The 20,903-nt window shown below is 40.1% G+C and overlaps 1 protein-coding gene across 8 annotated transcripts in view; it reads left to right on the forward strand.

The window, feature by feature from the left end:
- The window catches only part of plppr2a (phospholipid phosphatase related 2a), a 180,083-nt gene that overhangs the window by 129,015 nt on the left and 30,165 nt on the right, over window positions 1-20,903 (forward strand). For all 8 annotated transcript variants that reach the window (XM_082531108.1, XM_082531110.1, XM_082531113.1 and 5 more), the window contains one exon: window positions 9,230-9,418. In XM_082531108.1, the coding sequence (XP_082387234.1) occupies window positions 9,230-9,418 (189 nt within the window). The remainder of the gene's footprint in view (window positions 1-9,229; window positions 9,419-20,903) is intronic.

Raw genomic sequence — 20,903 nt, forward strand, 5'->3', positions numbered from 1 at the left:
AAAAATTTCAAATAAATCAATGGTTTAAGCAGCAAGTCAAGTTTTTGAGAGCCTGAATTCTTTGACCTATGAATGGGAAAACGCAGTTAATTCATTTTTTTCAGTGTAAGCTTCCATACATGATAAGATGGTAAGCTTTGAGCTGCTAGCAAAAGTCTCACAGCATCCCTGGCCTGTGAGTTAATATTTGCTTGTTAAAGGCGCAGCTCATAATGACTCCATATGTCATCTGAATTTGATCCATTGGATAGATAAAAAATATGGTTGCAGTAGTAGATGTTTACATTAGTCTGAGCTCCAACCTAAGAAAGTCTTTAGTTTTGCTTTTGGAAAAAGAGAACCTAAAAGACGTTTTCCACTTAACAACATGAGGGTAGATTTGCAGATAAGGTGCCATGTTAGAATTCCTTTTTATTATTTTTAATGAGCTAGACGGCTATGTTGGATTTGCTCAGCCTGCTCTACCTAGCAGGTAGAGTATAAAGGCGCACCCCTGTGGCTTTTTAAAATGAACTGCTAATAAATACAGGAGCGCTGTGGCGTGTCCATGGCAGCCTCAGAAAACAATAAAAGCTGTGGAAATAAGAGAATTGAGGTGTTACTGCACATTTCACCACTTTATGTTTATTAATAATAAAAGTGGCAAAGTGTTGTGATATCTATGATGTCTATACATAATCTGCTCAAAAAAAGCTGAGAACGTCCAAACTCAAATCTCAACTGTAAAAATATAAAGACAACTTTCTATTTAAGATCGAGTTCATCAACTCTGAGCAGTGTTGTCTCTTCCTGTTTATAGAAAAAAAACTGGATATGTGGGATGTTGCTGTGTATTTCACACCGGTTAAATGAAGGAGGGGAAAGTGGTCATATTTTTGGATCTGAGCTCGCTGTGGTGGGTCCTTCACATGCCGTTGGCTGTTGCTGTTCCCTGGACTTGTTCCTGAAATGCTTTCCAGTTATTTGTGCCGTGTTTTCAGACGTCTTGATGTCACTGCTGATGTAAACCCTTCTTGCCTCGTGGCATCGCAGCCACTAGAAGTGGGCACAGTCTGTCAGTTCATCAGCTGATATGAAATATTCATCAAAAAGCTGTGTATGTTGGTGGAGAAGTGGAAGAACTGATACCAAGGTGGGGTGGGGTGCATTTTTGACAGGTAAAATGTTTCATCTCTGTCAGGGACAGGAAAAGGAGTGTCTGGGTATCTGAGCCATGTTTTATCCTTTAAAAGCAGCAGGGAGCATGGAGCAGTTTAAAGAGAAACACACTGCGACGTTTCCATTGTCAGACACACTGATATCAGGTAGAACAGGATATTCATCTGAGAAAAGGGCAAGAGCTCATCCTGTGGTGCCATCGGGAATGTGACAATGCTCACAGAGGGAGCACATACTGAATACTGTGCCCTTTTAGTGAATGATGATGTGCAAGATGAGAAATATTTTCCTGCCTTGATTTGTGTGCTGTGAGGTCTTAAGGCTTTTAAGTCTTGCCAAGGGAGAGACTGTAATACTTAAAGTTGTCTTTTCCTTATCAGTCATGCAGCCAGTGTGTTACCCAATCTGCTATTTTGCTCTGGACTGCCAACTATAACTAATGGAAAAAGATATATAAAGCTTTACACATTTGTTTGTGAGGTTTTTAATAATCTGAATATATAAATAGTAATATATATCAATAAGGAGAGCTCATTACAATAAAATAAATAGGAATTTTTGCAATACAGAATTCAGTTATGCTATTTGGCAATCAGACTCTGATGGGCCATCACAGCAGACAGAATCCCAGCAGTGATAGGAATTAGATCAGGACCCCCTGCAGTCTAGATGGCAGTGGTGGTGAAGATAGGATACAGGCTGAGTACTTGGGTGATGCAGAGATGAGGAGGTGGTTTGCATGCTGGATGAAAGAGGATCAGTGCAATTTAAAATACGCAATATGCAGCAGGTTGATTGGCTTGGACAAAGTGGACAGAAAGGTGATTGGACTAAAGCAATTCTGTTTTACAGGGAAGGATAAAGGATAGACTAGCAGCCAAAAACCTGGGAAAACAGGGAGATAAGTGAACACAGTCCTTCTTTATTGAATTTTACACATAACCATCAAATATAAATATATATGTACTGTATATATTTGGCAGAATTGTTAGAGTTCACCTTAAAAGCACGGAACCAGCTGTTAAGTATAGTCCACAACCTTGAGGTTGGGTCTTTGGGAAAACCATTCCAGATGTTTTTAAGCAAACTGCCTTTGCAAAGGAGTCAGTTGATGCTTGTCTCAAGGGTGAGGTGTTCCAGGCATGTCTTACCAGGAGGAGGCCCTAGGGTAGACACAGGATGTGCTGGTGTTCCTCTGGTTAAGCTGGTGAGGGTGGCCGGGGAGAGGGAGGTCTGGGTGTCCCAGTTTAGGCTAAACCCCTGTGACCCACCCCTGAATGGAAAAAAAATGAATGGATGGAAGGATTGATGGATGCTTTTAAAGCAAACTTTGGACCACTAGTGACTGATGTGAATTAAGACATTCATGTTGGTCATTGAATTAATCTGACAGTTGTGAAGTTTTGACTTTTTATGCCACTACTAAAGTATCTCAGTATCTACAATTTAGATTTGCATTAAATTTTGCATTTGATATTAGTCTTTCCCAAAGTAGTGACTTTGTTCTTCCCAAAACTTTTCCACCAGTGGCACCATTACACTGACACTTTTGGTTTTGCAGGCATTTTGCATTTGGTTTTGGTTTAGACAGCGACTCCTTCATCAGCTCCTGTTATATTTGGTGACATTCTTTCAACCTTAAGAAGAACATTTTCTGTTGCTAGAATTGTGAACTTTCAGCTTTGCAACCTGACATCAGTGATATTCTCCTTTATACCAGAAGCCAGCTGAACATCAGAAACTCAGTTTTTACTGGAAGATATCATCTGAAAAAGACATCTACCTCATGACAAAGAACTCTGTTGAGCTTGAGTTATTTCCGTACTTAAAGATGAAAAATAGGCAGCTCTAATTTGGAGCAGTGAATAAAGACATACATTATGTAAACTTGCTTCAGAAATATTTTTATGTAAATTTAACACACACAACTGTATTTAAAGTGTATGTTGCTGCAATTGTAGCGGAGTAAATGTGGAATTATTCTTGTTTTAATGTGATGATACAAAAGTAAGGGTACCCGAGGTTTTAGATATATGAATTAAATTATTGTTCATTGCCTTTTTATTCTTAACAGATCAGACATGCAGGGAAGATAAGCCCTCTTCTTATCACTGACAAGCACTTTTCATACTCACAGAAATCAATGATTCAAAACTTATTTCCTGCATGTTTTTTTTAAATCAGGAAATGAAGCTTGTTAAAAATATCCTGATACCTAAAATAATGAAGTGAGTTTTATGTCTTAATGAGATGTAGTCTCCTAACGCCTTCATAATATGACAGCCAAAAAGCATATTTCGAAAATGCTGAGGCTCAGAGGGAGATGATGACATCTTTAGAAGCTTGGGAATAGAAGAAGACACTCGTCAGTCTTCACCCTCTTTTTGCGACTGTAACAGGCAGCCACACATTGCTTTTTGACAGCTCCAGACTTGAACTGTCTTAATGTGACCTTTCATCTTGACAAGCCACGGATCTTTTGTGCTGCTGATCTGCCCTTCCATCTCCAGACAAAAATAGGTCAGAGCAGGGCAGGTTTCTAACTCTGCCTGTCCCTTTTTTCTGTTAATAGCTGCTCTCTTTTGGACGAGGTCAATAAAGAAAAAAGGAAAGACAGGTACACAGCAGAGTGGAGAGAAGAATGTGAAGGAGTGCCAAGAGGAGGGTAGGACAGAGAGTTGCCAGGGTGTGAATAAACTGCCACAAGTCACATTGCAGTTAACAGCAAACCATCATGAGAGTAGCGGCTTAATCTGCACTGGCAAATATAAAAAACGTTCTTATGTTAAGTACGATGAAAGTGACTCAAGACTATTTCCCCCCCTTTAATAGCTTCAAAAACAAGTTTTATGGTGTACTTGATTCCATGTTGTCTTTTCTGAAGGAGTGGTATCGCCACACATCTATTCACTTATTAGTTATTTTGCATTCTGAGAATAAAAAAACCACAAGTTAAATTAAAGGAACAGTCAGTGGGGTTTTTTTATTTTTGTTTTTTTAACTTTAAAAAAGAATATTGAACTCATAAAAATACATGATTAGTGTGCAATTGCATCTTGCATACAAATACTTAGGAGCGGACACTGTTTTTTTGAAGCTGCCATGTGGCCCCACCATCTTGAATACAGTGGCCAAGATGGAAAGCACCATTCCATCTAATCACATTTTACATTTATGGCTATAGACCGGCCACATACATAAGAGAATGCAGCAGCGTACGTGTGCTGTGAAGACAAATTTTTATTCATATCTGCACCTTCAGACTCAAGATTGCTCATACTTGTGATCATACATATGAGAAGGGATCCCCTTCTCACCAAAGAAGTTAAAATATGAAGGAAAGACACAACTTAACAGCCATCTGGATTAAAAATCATCCTCTTCCTCCTCACGCTAAACATAATCTCCTAAACTGGAATCAATGCTCTTAAACACAAAAAAACTGCATAAACATGCTTATTTATTCCTGAAATTGTTGCAATTACCTATTCTCAGCAAATTGGACAAATTTGATGGTCCTCTCTTCTAGGCACCTGACAACAAAACCACAAACTAAACCACAACAATAGCTGGTTATAAGCTAACATTATGCCAGCTAATGTTTGGCTCGAGTGTCCTAAAAATTACACTTTCAATCTGATAAACAGTTTGATTATATTTTTAAATTGATGAGAGTTTATTCGCTACGTGCCTGAGTCCAGCAATGTTAGATCCACTTAAAAGAAAACTTGACTGACATCGGCTAATAGCAGCTAATGCTAGCTGGCAGCAGCTAACAGTGGCTAACAACAGAAACAACAGGAGTTACATTATGTGGTACATTCTTAATTTAATTCAATGTTTCTGATCTCTATTGCTGAGTAAAAAATATTTGTCCTATAACAGCTGCCATAGATAACATAATGCACTTGAATTAGAATGTGTAAAAAACAGAATTTAGTTGACTGCAATCTACAATCTATTAACATCTAGTGGTGAAATTCTACACACTGTATCTTTAAAGTTAAAAAGTGCTATAAATTAAGTTTGAAAACTTGAGAACCCTGAGTTAAAATGTTGAAGTTGGAATGCTAAGAATAAAGTATAGGTTTATGGACAATAAAGCTGAAAGTCATGGTCAAGGTTATATTGATCATTTTACGAACAATAATCTGTTAGGTGTTATTAACTGTGAGCCCAATGTGCTACTAAATTATTGATGTTCCATTTTAATGAATATTAATATAATAATGTTCTATTTATTCTGTAAAGTAAATAAAATATTCTCTGTTCTCGATTCATGTGGCTGTAATACTCATTTGTAGTGTTTTTTTGGTTCCTGGTTTGATTTAGAAAGAGCTCATATTTAAAGATGACTCTAAAAATAAGCTCTTCATCTATTGGCTGGAGATGCAGATTTGCCGGTCAACAACTATGAACTCCGACATATGGGAGCTTGAGGCAAAATCTTCAGCAGACGCACATTCTCTAATATTTTTCCAGCGCATAGAAGTGGAAATAAAGGAGACATGGTATGCTGTGCTCTGTGCTCAACTATGCATAAGTATGATCATGATTTTAACGTGGCGTTGTGACTTAAAAGTGTTTCTTCCTAGAAGTGTGAGTCACAGTCAGTCACAATACGTTGGGAAAATGCAGGGGAGGAGCGCTACACCATCAAACAGGAAAACAAGGGAAGGCTTTATGAGTCACACATTTAGAACACCTCCTCTCACCCAAAGCAAACCCAACAAACAGCTCCCATCAAGCGTGTGTGCAAGATACACAAACACATAAAATACAAACATAAACCGCTACTACAATAATTTATAAACCACAAAGTGAAGCGTAAGTTCAACACAAATCTGTACAAACACTTTTTTGTATTTTATAATTCTGGTGTTTCAGTTATGACAACTGCAGCTAGTCAAAAAACAAAACGAGGGAGGCACAAATGAAGGGTGTTTATACAAATAAAAATCCTTTATATTTGTGCCCCTATGTATATTTGCATATAATATAAATACATGCACCCTTCTATATATAAATTCAGGACATATGTAAAGTGCATGCCAGACGTATATGTGTAGATGTTGATATACATTGACATGTGTAAACATGTGTACATGTATGTGAGGTAAAATTTGCCAATGATGAATGGTGAATAAGGATCTGTGCTTCATCTTACCATAACATTCATATATTTTCAGGCACTAATACAACTTATTTTATATACTTACCCAGGTTACAGTTCTAAGATAGATATAGGCCTTAAGTGTTGACTTTTCTTCTAGGAATTACATCCATTTTAAGGGACGGTCTTTTTTCAGAGGCTCAAATGTAATCGGACAATTCTAGCAAAAGCTGTTTCCCGTACTTGGAGGTAAAAGGTCTGCAGTTGATTTCCAAGTGTAGCATTTGGATTTCGGAAACTGTTTCAGTGGAACTCTCAATGTGTGTGAAATGGGCAATTCTGCCCATACTTCAAAAATAAAACAAATCCATCACAGAGAAAGTGGAAACATGAGAGTTCATTTGGTTCTAGTTCATTCTGAAAATATAGTGAGCTGGTCAGCTCTACAGGCATAAAAAGGCCTGGATATCTGTGGAAGAGACCAGTGGTAGATGATTGCCTGATGCTTTTGATGCCCTTCACAAGAACCATTTTCAGGAGGTAGATGTATCATTACAAGTCCATCAAAGAAAGAAAGAAAGAAAGAAAGAAAGAAAGAAAGATTGAAAGAAAGAAAGAAAGAAAGAAAGAAAGAAAGAAAGAAAGAAAGAAAGAAAATGTAAAAAGCAAGAAAAGTTCCGAAACAGCATTCATTGGATCAATGACTATGAATGCAACAGAATTATAGGGAAAAAAATATATGGAGAAGGTTTGGAATGGGTCATGATTCAACGCTCACAACATCATCTGTAAAACCTGTGTGAAACATTGTGATGTATGGGCAAGCATGACTTCCAGTGGCACTGAGTAACCTGTGCTTATTGATGATGTGACAGAAGACCGAAACATCAAGTGTGCATAGCTTTCGTTTCAGTAAAGCAGACTGCACACCTCTCAGTACAGACATCATGGGTTCGAATGAAATGTTGTCATCAGACTTGCCAAGCTTTTTGTGACCACACAAAAATACACCAACTACACATGTGCCTATAGATGGAACACCTACTCATCTGCAGTATTTCTAGCTGTCCATGTCTGACTAAATTAGAGTATAATCAAGGTTTAATAGCCAACACAACAAGGGTGAATACAGCCCATGGTCCTCCTGTCTTAGCCAAGTTGAAAACATACAGTCCCAGCTGCCATCAAATGGAGTTAATAAGCTTTCCCACCATTTCCCATTGTCTGTGATCCGTGTTAGAATCTCAGTTGATGATTTTCCAGGTAATAGGAATTTTCTTCAGCAAAGGTGAAATAAATAATTTGGTTCAATTCAGTTTTATTTCTATAGCACCAAATCATAACAACAGTTGCCTCAAGGCACTTTACATTGTAAGGTAAGGACCCGACAGCAATAAACAGCAAACAGAGAAAACTCCAACAGTTAGATAACCCCTGATGAGCAAGCACTTTGGCAACAGTGGGAAGGAAAAACTCCCTTTTAACAAGAAGAAAGCTTTGGCAGAACCAGGCTAAGAGAGGGCGAAGCCACCTGCCGCAACGGAGTTGAGTGGAGGAAGACAGGACAAAGACACTGTGGAAGAGAGCCAGACATTAACAATAACTTGCCGTTATTTATTGACTTCACATTTAAGCCAGCTTGTTGTTGTGTTTTTGATGATGCCAACAAGGAAAATGCAGATTGCCCTCTGGTGGTCAAATAACGTAACATCAAAATCCATAACACGTGTCAAGGGTGTTTCTACGATCTTTATTTTGTACATTGTCAGTTATTAGCTGTTATAAATGCTGATACAGATGGATTGGCCAGCAGCTAATATCAGTCAACAATACTGGTCCACAATATTGGTAAATTGGTGAGGCTTTAATTACTACAAATCGTAATCAATTTTGCTGCCTTTGATCTGCTGCATTTGTGAATCTGCAGATCTGAGGAGTGCACTCTCATTTGGGACTTGTGTTAGAGAAATCTCCTCCTTGTTTCCTTCTGAAAACTGCAAAAACAAGCTGTGAGTACCAATCAGGGTTCGTGACGCTGCTCACTAGGTTGGAATTTCATTTCAAGTTGGCGCACTGCTTGCATGTGTCAGCTTGAAATGGCACATGGAAGCATTCTCTGATCACTTTGAAATCAAAGTGATCAGAGAAAACAAAGTAGAAAGCAGTGCACAAATGAATTCTAAAATGGACACGCAGAGGGAAAAAGAGTTTTTTGAAAACTTAAAAAGCCATCAAGTTACATCAGAAAATGAAATGAAATTGATTAAATTTTGCATGATATCAACTAAACTTTTTAGCGGGGATAGCAGCTGATAGTCAGAGTGTCTGCAGAAACTTCAGTCTCTGTGCACGTGATGAGGCCACACACACTCACGTATTCCACACTGACACACACATGTGCACGCAGCATCTACAAATACACCCACAGCTCAACTGTAGTAGATTTCATGAGTGCCAGCAGCATGAAGGCTGCCTCCCCCTTCCTCTCCCTCACATTTCACTTCCTCTCTCCCTCTCTCTCTCTATCACTCTTTCTCTCTCCATTGCTTTCTCACTCTCTCCTTCTCTTGCTCACTCTCTATGCAATTCTTTGTCTTTTTTCTGCTTGCGGTGTTGGGAATCCTCTTTTATCCTGTTTTGTTTTTTTTCCCCTTCTTTGAATCTTTGTTTCCATCTCTTGATGAGAGAAGTCTCCTGCAGATTTGGCTCTTTTATTTCTTGTCTTCTCATCTTTCTCTCTCTCTCTCGCCATGTCTCCTGGTTCCAAACACTGAACCTCTCACTCTGCCTCTCTCTGGATCCGGCATTTCCTATGCATCTCCCCGCTGCTGAGGGGTACAGGGACTCGTCTCTCCCCTCTTTCTCTCCCGCTCCCACTCCGGCTCCTCCACCTCTACCTCCTCTGCTTCACCTCTCGTCCTCTCGCTTCCTAACGGAGGGATAATGTTCTATTTCCAGCTGGTGATCATGGCTGGGACGGTGCTGCTGGCTTACTACTTTGAGTACACGGACACCTTCCCCGTGCACATCCAGGGCTTCTTCTGTTACGACAAGACCTTCTCTAAGCCCTACCCTGGTCCGGATGATACCAGCAAGATCCCTCCGGTGCTCATCTACTCGCTCGTCACAGCCATCCCTACCCTCACGGTAAGAGTTCTAATTATTTATTCATTTCTAAGTATGGAAGTAAAGCTTGGCAGATATGGAAGGGGGTGGGTAGTTAAGAAATTCAAGAGATAATCATGCAAGTGGGTTTGCATCTCCCGTGCTCTGAAAAAGCAGAGTGGGGGAAAATGATGCGTTAGAAAGATGGAAGTTATCAAAGTTGAGATTGTGTATTAGATTTGCTCTGTCTTTAGATGCTGCGAAAGTGCATAAGAATCTCCTACTTCTGGTGTTTGGTAGTTCTCATGATGAATCATCTGTTGTGCGCGTGTGTGTGTGTTTGTGTGTTGCACCACTGTCGATAGTGTGCAGATTGGTAAGCTGCATAGAGGTAACCCCCTCCGCCCTCTGTTCTTGACAAGCGGATGCAAGTGTGTGTTTGTATGTGTGTGAAGAGTACAAAAAAAACTGAGGAAACCATCAGCTCGGACCACACAGAGATGTGATAGGAAGAGGCAGACAGGTCATTAGAGAGAGAGAAAGAGAGCATCAGAGGAAGAGAGACAAACAACACAGAAAGCAATAAAAACGAAGCGAGGTAAAAGTTGGAGTTGAGACAGAGCAGTGATGGCAGGCAACAGATGCTGTTCTTCAAAAACAAAACAAAAAAACCCTGAAGTAATAGGTGAGAAAAAGACACATGAGCACGACGGAGAGTAATTTTTTAAGAGGGGGTGTGTGCTATTATTTTTGTACTGTATTCATGTATGTTTGCACATGCATGAATGCTTGTGCATGTGTGTGCGTGTGAGGTTAGCTGTTGAGCCTCAAGTGAGATAGGAGGCATTGAGCCTGAAATGTGTAACACCTGACCCTGAGTGCAGAAAAAAACCCGAACAGCTTAAATCCCCAGCACACCACGAGAAAGAAAGAAAGAAAGAAAGAAAAAAGAAAGAAAGAAAATAAACAGCACATACAGAAACCAACCAGCATCCACAATACAAAGCACACAAATAACCTGAGCAGATTACATGCACAGACAAAAACCACAGCCTGCACTCAGTGCAAAGACAAGAATACTCCACAACTGGAGCACCAAACAATCGCAGATGATGAGGTTTTCTGTGCAGCAGTTCATTGCCAGAAGAAAGACTGTGGGCTGTTATAATGTGGTACCGCTGTGTACAGTTTGTCTCGCAGCCACAATACACAGTGATTTTTTTTTTCTAATTGTGAGCTGTTAGCAACCACAGCAGACAAAACAATACGCGTAAGTAATTTAATGTATTCAGAAAGTATTTATATTCACAACTAAGTGATAAAGTTGAAAAGAGAGAAGAAAATGTACAAATGTACAAGTTTGTATGTCTTCTTTTATGAAAGTGTTTGTTTTCTCACATTTGGATGAAACAGCATTTATTTTTTATAAATGCTGTTTCATTTCATTCATAAATGGGGATTGGATTGTAGGGCTGTGTGTGCATAGGGCATGTTTGTTGGGTTCTTCTTTTGTCTTCCATTTGTACAGTTTCCTCACTTTTTCAATATTTTAAGGACATGCTGCACTCCATGCTGTTTTCAGCTAATATGGTAACTCTTTGTGAATCACCTTGTTGGTGCAAAAGTACTATTTCTTTATTTTTAAACTGTGGTACTGTTTGCATTTTTATAAATTCAAAATAAGAAATCAGAACAAATTATGTGTTTCTGTGAAAGGCTGCTTGCGGTTTTTGATACGGGTGACACAGGCGGTTGTCCGGGGCGGCAAAAAAAAAAAAAATTGCTCTTATTCATGCTGCCCCAACATCAGCCAGCGCATACTGGGAATGGCATAGGCACCGATCGGTTTTCTATCGCCCATTTGCTGGGAGTAAGGGCGCCCTCCGTTTGCGAGGTGCGCCTGCTGCTTGCGGCACAGGGAGGAGAGGGCGGGGCGGCGGGGGATTCTCTGGCTGGCTGGAGATTCTCTGGCTGGCTGGAGCTGCATCTAATAACCAACTCGCAAAATAAAACAAAATAAAAACAAACCAACAAACACGAAAACACCAGACATTATGATACAGACTTATAATTTGCACCGTTGTTTTTTCTAAATTCTATGCGCGAAAAGTGAGCGCGAGAGCCCTCAGTGCGCCTGCTCGCTGCTGTGCTGAAGTCAAAATAAACTTTATTGTCATCTCCGCTACATACAGTACAGTATACAGAGAGACGAGACTACGAGGCTCCAGTTACAGCAGTGCAAGTAAACAAACAATAAATATAAGAAGAGTAAGTAAATAAATATACACTTTAGGACTAGGGGTAAACGGATCAATAACAATTTAAAATTTAAAATTTACAGTTTGATGATTTAAAGTTTCACACACGACCTGTCGAAAGGGGAGGGTGCCCGGCTGCTTCCAAAAAGAGCACATTTCAATCCTAATGTTGTAAATCCAAGCCCATTATGTATTCATGATTTGAATCCTGGGTTGTGCAAAATCCCAGAAATACACCTTAGACAAAGTGAATCTGTGAATTAAGGTGTAGGTGTATTAGGTTATGTTGTGGTGATCCTCGGGTTGGGGGATGGGTGTTCGACTGGAGTGCAAAATTAGAGGGAGGGAGTGTTCGCCCAGGGTGCCAAACAGGCTAGGACTGCCACTGCTGCTTGTAATAATGGGCCTAAGTCTGTTCTGTGCAGACACAACACTGATTCATCCACTGAGTTAGGAGCTTTTTTATGCTTGAATGATGGCTTAAGAAACTGGACTGGACTGAAGATGAGTGGGAAAAGCAGCCAATGTCCAAATAAAATTTTCGAAATTTTTCAGAAAGACCACTTAAAAATGACAAGAAAGTCTGTCTCATAAAGAAATAGGGCTGGCTCAGGATAGGACTTAGCAGAAAATTGTACGTGTTATTTAGTGCTAAGTAACTCACTAATACCCACACAGCAGGACATATTATTTTGTGGATAATTTAATTTCTCTTGAGTTGGATTATCCACAGAGACCTTTAAATCTGCCCTAACTCAGGGTAAATTACTCGGGATGTTGAACTGGGTCAGAGCACATTACTTACACCAGCTAGTCTGCCCTAACCTGTGCTGACAGAGGCCTTGGTATGTGTAACAAGCACCAAAGAAAATCACAGCAGTAACTCCCTGAGATAGTGGCAGTCTGGTGTAAACGTGCGTTGCCATTTTTTAATTATATTCAGTTATTGTGCATATTCTTTGATTTGAATGTAGAATGAATCTCTACTGAATGTAGTAGAGATATAGAGTATTAGAGCATCGTACAATAATACTGCTACTGCAGGAACTAATTACACTTTAGAATGTGGACTTAATTACTTGTAACGACCATGTAAATGAGACCTTGTCTGGCTGAGCCATTGAAGGTAATAGGCATCCAGTGTATTTGGGTCAGTGCCAGTCCTCCAAGCCCAACAGAGGGCAGTCTAGCACTCAGTCGGCTCCCAGTGTGGCTCCCAACATTTAATTAAAATCATCAATCATTTTTTGAAGGTTTTAGCACAAAGACCCAGTCCACTGTGTGGAGACCAAAACATAAGAAGAGGTACAAGGCAGGTTTCAGCCTCAGTAACATTAAGGTGAACCTTTTTATAACTTACACTAAAGGTGGGAAGAACTAATAAAGAAGGGGTTATTTTTTTCTATAGTTTCTTTAGATTATTTCCAAAAGCACTGAGCATGGGTGAGATCCATCTTTTCAGTAATAAAAAAAGTCAAAATTTGTTACACCTATAAGTTTATGAAATCTAATACAGTCCACAACAGGCCTATAATTAGGGATGGAATTTGAGAACCGGTTCTTTTAGAAAACCAGTTCCTATTAGTCCAATTTCTTGGAATTGTTAATCTGCCTGTTAAGATAACCCAACAATATGAGCGGACATTTAGGGTAATTTAGGTAAGATCTTTTATAATCTGTAAAGATTTTAAAATTCATATGCGTCCAGGTCACATTCATCTTTCCATGGGAGCAAACTTGCCTTCTTTCTCAAGCATACTGTAGTTGGGTGATATCGCAGCCACTTTCAGGGAGTACTGAATAACTGGTCAATTATTTCTTCAAACTATCTTTGCATCTCCACATGGAGACAATGTAATTATCCCCCACTAACCTCCCACCCGGTAAGCACTGCCAATTTACTGTTAGCTTCTGTTGCTATGCATGAGCAAATTTCCAAATGCGCTGTAATTTTTTCAAACAATGGCCATGGCTCATCTTAATTACTAAGCAAAGTTTTGAGTCACACTTGATTTCTTTATATTTCAGAGGAATGTTGTTGTACTTGTTTTTTGTTTGTTTGTTTGTTTGTTGAGTCACTTAACACCACCCTATGACTCATTCAAGCATAAATGGTCATCTCAAGGAACCCAAGGACCAGTGTTACGGCTACACACAACAGACAACTTAGCAAAGAGGTATTAAATTTCCCACATGTGGGACTAATAAAGGTTATCTTATTAGCTGAAAAATTGGCATATTTCAGGTTGGTGTGCAGCGTGTCCTGCACAAGTGTGTGTGTGTGTGTGTGTGTGTGGGGGGGGGGGGGGGGGGGGGGGGGGGGCAGGAATATAGCACATGAACAGTCTGGAAGTCATGTCCTTAAGAAACAGGGAAAAACCAGCAAAACCTGACATAAAACCTGAGAGATGCATTTGAAATTTTATGTTTAAACTGTCAGTGAACAGGGAAGATGAGGAGTGAAGAACAACATGAGTGACTACAGCCATCATTAAAAAAACGGTGGAGGTTCTGTCATGGTTTGGGGCTCCGTTTCACTCAGTGGTGTTGGAGATGTCATCAAAATTGATGAAATTACACAGAAAACTACTTTAGGTTGAATCCACTATGGAATATACTTTATTGTCTGATTGACAATGGAATTATTTTTGTGCTGGACAATGAACCCCAAAACATACCTGGATAGAAAAACACACAATGGAACACTATCAGTCATGGATTGGCCTCCCCAGAACCAATCCATGAGTCAGTAGATACTCAACATAATTGAAGCAGTGTGGGATCATCTTGACAGAGGACATAAGAAAAAGGCAGCAACATCCAAAGAAGAGCTTTGAATGTCCTTCAAGAAGCCTGGAGAATTATTCCTGAAGATTACTTAAAGAAATGACAAGAAAGTTGCCTCAGACAGTTCAGGCTATGTTGAAGAATGGTGGTCATACCAAAAGTTGACTTTCAAGCTTGTTGGGTGACTCAATACACTCATGTATTTCAGACCCAGCAGCACGCTCAGAGAGAAACTGGTTCACCCGAAAGACAAAACGCCAAAACACAAACTTAACAATGTGGTGTATGCTGTACAGTGCAGCGAGGAATGCCCAGACCTCTACATTGGAGAGACCAAACAGCCACTTCACAAGCGCATGGCACAACACAGAAGAGCCACCTCCACAGGACAAGACTCAGCAGTCCATCTGCATCTTAAGGATAAAGGACACTCTTTCGAGGATGCCAATGTTCACATTTTGGACAGAGAGGACAGATGGTTTGAAAGAGGAGTGAAAGAAGCCATCTATGTCCACTGTGAGCGACCATCTTTGAACAGAGGCGGTGGTTTACGACACCAACTCTCTGCCATCTATAATCCAGTTTTGAGATCCCTTCCCAAACGCCTTAACGCCCACTCACATCCTGGGCCATCTGACCTCAGGAATTCGCATGATAAGGTGGGGCCAGGTTTCACAATGAACACACCCGAAACTCTGGCTGATTGGGACCCATGCCCAGTTTCCCACCTTGGCTCAGGCGATTAGAGGATCATCAGGGGGTCCTTTTGTCCCTCTGTGGGGGGTCACTCCCACTAGGCTTATATCTGGGACTCTCCACCATTTGACCTTAGAACTGAAGAAGCTTCTCGGATGAGAGGTGAAACGTCTTCAAGCAACTTAAAGAAGTCCAGACGCTTTTCTTTGCAAGCTCCTTTGACTACGATGACCTGGATGACTGAGAACCTTCACAGACATATTTAGGAATAATTCTTGCAACCATATCAATGCAAAAAGCACCTAAAACACTGCAGCAAGTCAATCACTTATTTGTAATCAAAATGATCATGTTTTACTTAAGGAAAACACATATTGTGATAATCCATATGCCTTTTTATTGATACATTAGTTTGCACATAAATGCTGTCAGCATTTATCAAAAGACCACTGCTGTATCTGGAATAACAGTAAGAATTCTCTGTATAAACGCACACTTTAGTTTGGTTCATTTTAAGGACATCTTGGAAGTTTGCCTAATGGAGCTTGTAAGCCAGTTAATCTTAGGATAAATAAACTTATCCTGCAAAGATTCAGTCTGACAGTTGGCGCACAAATGTGTGTTCATTCTCTGTAAATCCACCCTTTGATCAGCTTCATTTTTGTCTTTTTCTCTCTCTGTTGCACAGCCGTTTTCCACGACCGTCCACATTTCTCACTCCACTACATCCCATCCACATTGACCTTTTTGCCTTCGTGTTCTATTTATTACCATTCATCTCTTTTCTATGCTATTTAGGATTTTCTGTGTTTTTTCTTTTTATTTATTCAGAAATATCCTGTTTGTAACTAGAACAGCATAATAGTACTAAATATTTTTTCCCCACCTTTCACCATCCTGGGTACTGTGACATTGCTTCCACTCATCAACACCCTTCCTTCCATTTGTAAATCTTTACCCTTTATCCTTCCTGACCGCTCTTCTCTTCTGTGTTTGTCTCACCTGCCAATTAACACATTTTCACACCTGATGGGATTTCTCACCTCACTGCCATTAAAATCTGTGGCTAGACTGATAAGCATAGAGATCTTACAGAAAATGATCAAAATTGTGCTCATCTGTCCCACTTCCCACTCTTTACCTCTGATGAAGAGGAGAATAAGTCTTTTATGTGACTGCAGTCACACTGAGTTAAAAGGCACACACGGAGATGAATGCTTTGCTTAATAAATCTGAAAAAACGTCACCTTTCAGCTACGCTGTGTTCTGACAGAATCAAGGAGAGGTCCACAGAACATTCAAGGCCTTGTTAAATCCATATGTAGTTGAACTCAGTTTATTCAAATAAAACCAAGTTTCATCTCCACTCACTCACCTCTTCCACCATCTTAGAAATATGGTATCTAACCAGATTCTTACTCTGGATGGCATTACCTTGGCCTCCAGTAACGCTGTGAGGAACCTTGGAGTCATTTTTGACCAGGACATGTCCTTCAACGCACATATTAAACAAATATGTAAGACTGCGTTCTTCCATTTGCGCAACATCTCTAAAATGAGAAATATCCTGTCTCAGAGTGATGCTGAAAAACTAGTTCATGCATTTATTACTTCCAGGCTGGACTACTGTAATTTATTATTATCAGGAAGTCCTAAAAACTCCCTGAAAAGCCTTCAGCTAATCCAAAATGCTGCAGCAAGAGTCCTGACAGGGACTAGAAAGAGAGAGCATATTTCTCCTGTTTTGGCTTCCCTTCATTGGCTTCCTGTTAAGTCCAGAATTGAATTCAAAATCCTGCTCCTCACATACAAGGCCTTAAATAATCAGGCCCCATCTTATCTTAATGACCTTATAGTACCATATCACCCTATTAGAGCACTTCGCTCTCGCTCTGCAGGCCTACTTGTTGTTCCTAGAGTATTTAAAAGCAGAATGGGAGGCAGAGCCTTCAGTTTTCAGGCCCCTCTTCTGTGGAACCAGCTTCCAGTTTGGATTCAGGAGACAGACACTATCTCTACTTTTAAGATTAGGCTTAAAACTTTCCTTTTTGTTAAAGCATATAGTTAGGGCTGGACCAGGTGACCCTGAATCCTCCCTTAGTTATGCTGCAATAGACATAGGCTGCCAGGGGATTCCCATGATGCATTGAGTTTTTCCTTTCCAGTCACCTTTCTCACTCACTATGTGTTAACAGACCTCTCTGCATTGAATCATATCTGTTATTAATCTCTGTCTCTCTTCCACATCACGTCTTTATCCTGTTTCCTTCTCTCACCCCAACCGGTCGCAGCAGATGGCCCCGCCCCTCCCTGAGCCTGGTTCTGCCGGAGGTTTCTTCCTGTTAAAAGGGAGTTTTTCCTTCCCACTGTCGCCAAAGTGCTTGCTCATAGGGGGTCATATGATTGTTGGGTTTTTCTCTGTATCTATGAAGCACCTTGAGGCGACTTTTGTTGTGATTTGGCGCTATATAAATAAAATTGAATTGAATTGAATTGAATTGAATTCCACTGGAAAAATTACTATTTCAAAAATAGGTTTCTAATAATAATAATACAAGCATTATAGAGATGTCTTTCACTGCAAAGTCAAAAGGTGGAGGCTGGCCTGTCCCACTGTCCCAAGGTCCAGCAGAAAATTGAAAGAAAGAAAAAAATCAACTTATGCTAAAAATAATTTATTAACATGGACTCTCTTCTTGGATTCAAACCACTATCTACTGACTGAAAGTCCTGTTTTAGCTTTTCAGCCATAACAGCTTCCTCCTGGTTTAGTTTAACTTTATGCTTCCTCCCTAACTTCCTGAAGTCTTCCTGTCAGAATGCCCCAAAAAAAAGTTAAATATACAATTACTATTTTATTGAACTTTGCCATCTTTGCCATCTTCCCCCAGTGGCAAACAATCCTAGAAAATTATGTTGAAGACAGTGGTAATCTTAGCTATGTTAAAGGTAAAGTGCTAAAGTTCAATCAAGTCTGACGGTAACATTAACTTAACCTTGGTGCACGATAATAAACCGATGTTTTCAATTTAGTTAAAGTACTCTATAAATATATTGATTGTATAGCACTTTTCTACTCTTAAATGAGCACTCAAAGCACTTTTATTACAAGCCTACCTAATTACACACACATACTTTTTTCCCATACCTAAGCACTCTGTCTAACACACAGTTCAGTGGATACATCTTGGAGTTCAGTATCTTGCCCAAGGATACTTTAACATCCAGACTGCAAGAGCTGAAAAGCGAACCAGCAACTTTCTGGGAGATGATGTCCCTACCTACCTGCTGAGCCACAGCCTCCCCAAAAGTGCTAGGTATTTCACAGGTTTCAAAGCAGTACTAACAGGGATGGAGCTTTGAGGTCCGAACAGGTGAAGCTGAATGATTTACCTAACCTCTCTTAGAGATGTCTTGCCTGCTTCTTCCTCCTCCATTAAACCTCACTGTGCATCACTGACACAAACTACGACCTCATGTTGACGACCCCACAAAACAGTTCACCTTCATTTTAAATTGTGCCCACAGGATGAGTGCCCATTTTCCAGACTTTCACTCTACCTTAAGCTTTTGCTTTTTAGTCTTCCCTGCTGTTTTTCTTCTTTAGCATCTCTCCTTTATGTTTTCATACACGGGCCCACGAGCACACGGTCTGGTTTTGTATGCTGCTAAGCCAGGTTAATGAGACAGATGGCAGGGTGGGCTCCATGCGGCAGAGGAGTGGCATCGATTTCTGTGACACTGGCTGCCATGAGAGCATATGTCACACGGGCGAAGGTTTCTGCCCCCTCAACTTCTGTTCCTTAGCTTGTGATGACAAGAGCAAGGAGATAAAATGTTCAAATAATAATAGAAGAGGTGATGTTAATGCAGGGAGAGACATCTGATATTGAGGCTGCTACCAGAAGGGAAAATACACGTAAAAAAAAGCAACTTTAAGAAAAAGAAACTGATAAGGATTCTATTCATGGAAAGAAGCCGTTTGTGCTGTTTTCTTCCGTACACATTAAAGACTCTCTATCTTTTCTATCTATCTGTGATGCTGGAATCCATACAGAAGGCTAATTTACCACAGTCTGCACAGTTCCCATTCTGCCTGGCATGCAGTCACAGCTCTCATCTGACTGCTCATGGTGATTATCACCTTAAGATAGGAGGGGATTGCATCAACATACCATTTTAATCATCAACTCACATCTCCTCGTTCCGTCCATCACCTTCTCTTTTCTCCACCAGTTTCTCTGTGTCTTCATAAGTCTGCAGTTTGTACTTTACCGTTTTCCTTTATGGCCCTGGGCGGTTATTGCATCAACCTGATTGCCTATGCAGTGAACAGGGCGAGAAAGATAAAGTTCATGCCTTCCTAGTGCTTTCAGCTAAAGTCACCCATTCCTGTGAAATGAGATTAGACTGAACAGTAGTTGTCATTTCTGCTTCTTAGCTTTGATCCATTTTTACTCAGGCGAAAGCAGAGACACCTCAGGGGTCCTGCTTGGCTGGTGGACTGCCATGCTTCAGTCAACACCTCAGAGGTCTCTGACAAATGCTGGTGCCCAATCTGCATTCACAACAGGGGTGCATACTGGTTCGCTACTGTCTATTCTTACATCTCTACATGGGTACATTGGTCCAAGGCTTAGGTTTTCTTTTTAGCATCTAACTCACACTCACGCTTAATCACAGTAATAATGCTTCTTTTTAAAACAGCATTTTTAAAAAACTCTCCAGATGTACACTTTTGGACAGTTTAAGAAATATTTTCTGTCATGTGCGCACTGACTATGGCGGTGTAGACAGAGAGCAGAGATCTATTTGTTTGCAGAAAATAACGAATACAAGGAATTGCAACGGCTTCAAATAAAATCAGGGTGTTTCAAGAACCTTCGCTGTTTCCCCCTCTGTCTTGTTTCAGTGTTATTTCTTGTTCTGTTTTCTTTTATTTGTCATCTGAAATGTGTTTTTATCTCTGTTTAGTATTTGTGTTTTGCTTCCTGTTTTACTTTGAAGACTGGTTTTCTTTCATATCCTGTTGTTTTGTTGTCTGTCTCTGTCTTCCCCTGATCTCCTGTTTGTTTTCACTGTGTTCTTTCTTCTTGACCAATTACTACAAAATGTATTTACAGTCTTTCCTTTTTTCAGTCTGGTTTGCTCCTGTCTGTGCCTTCATATTTTTTACATGGTTTTAGTTGGACTTTTTTGTATTTAAAGTGGAACTTTGATCCACCACAATAAAGCCTCACCTTTTGTTTAATATTCAGCCTGAAGTGTAGGTCCTCTATCCAACACTCAGGACAGTGAAAGAAGGAAGAAATTACAAACGGTATAGCGTTGTAAAAAAAACCCAAAAACAATTAGATGCTAATTAGAAACGGTATCGATATTAACAGTTCTGTTTTAACCTCCTGTGGTTGACACTAAACTTTAGTCAGGACATAGGGTTAGGGTTGACCCCTCCACTCACTAGCAGCTGAACACATTAACGGTAATTGAGATTGAAAACATTAAAAAATATTTTATCAGGTATTTCAGTAAAACTCCAGTTTCAACAACGCTTTAGTACTAAACGGTTACCATAAATGTTAACCTGGCAAGTGCACATATTATCTATTAGCCATTATTTGACACATATAAATCCAGCCTCAAGCTAGTGTACTGGTTCTAGTGCCCTTCCCAACCCTGGATAAATGGGCTCATCAGGAAGAGCATCCAGCGTAAAAAACTGTGCCAAATCAGACATCAGTAGATCCAAATGATGTGGCGACGCCTCGGGAAATAATGGAGCAGAT

This window comes from Aulonocara stuartgranti (genome assembly GCF_965226115.1).
Source record: "Aulonocara stuartgranti genome assembly, chromosome: 4".
Taxonomy (NCBI): Eukaryota; Metazoa; Chordata; class Actinopteri; order Cichliformes; family Cichlidae; genus Aulonocara; species Aulonocara stuartgranti.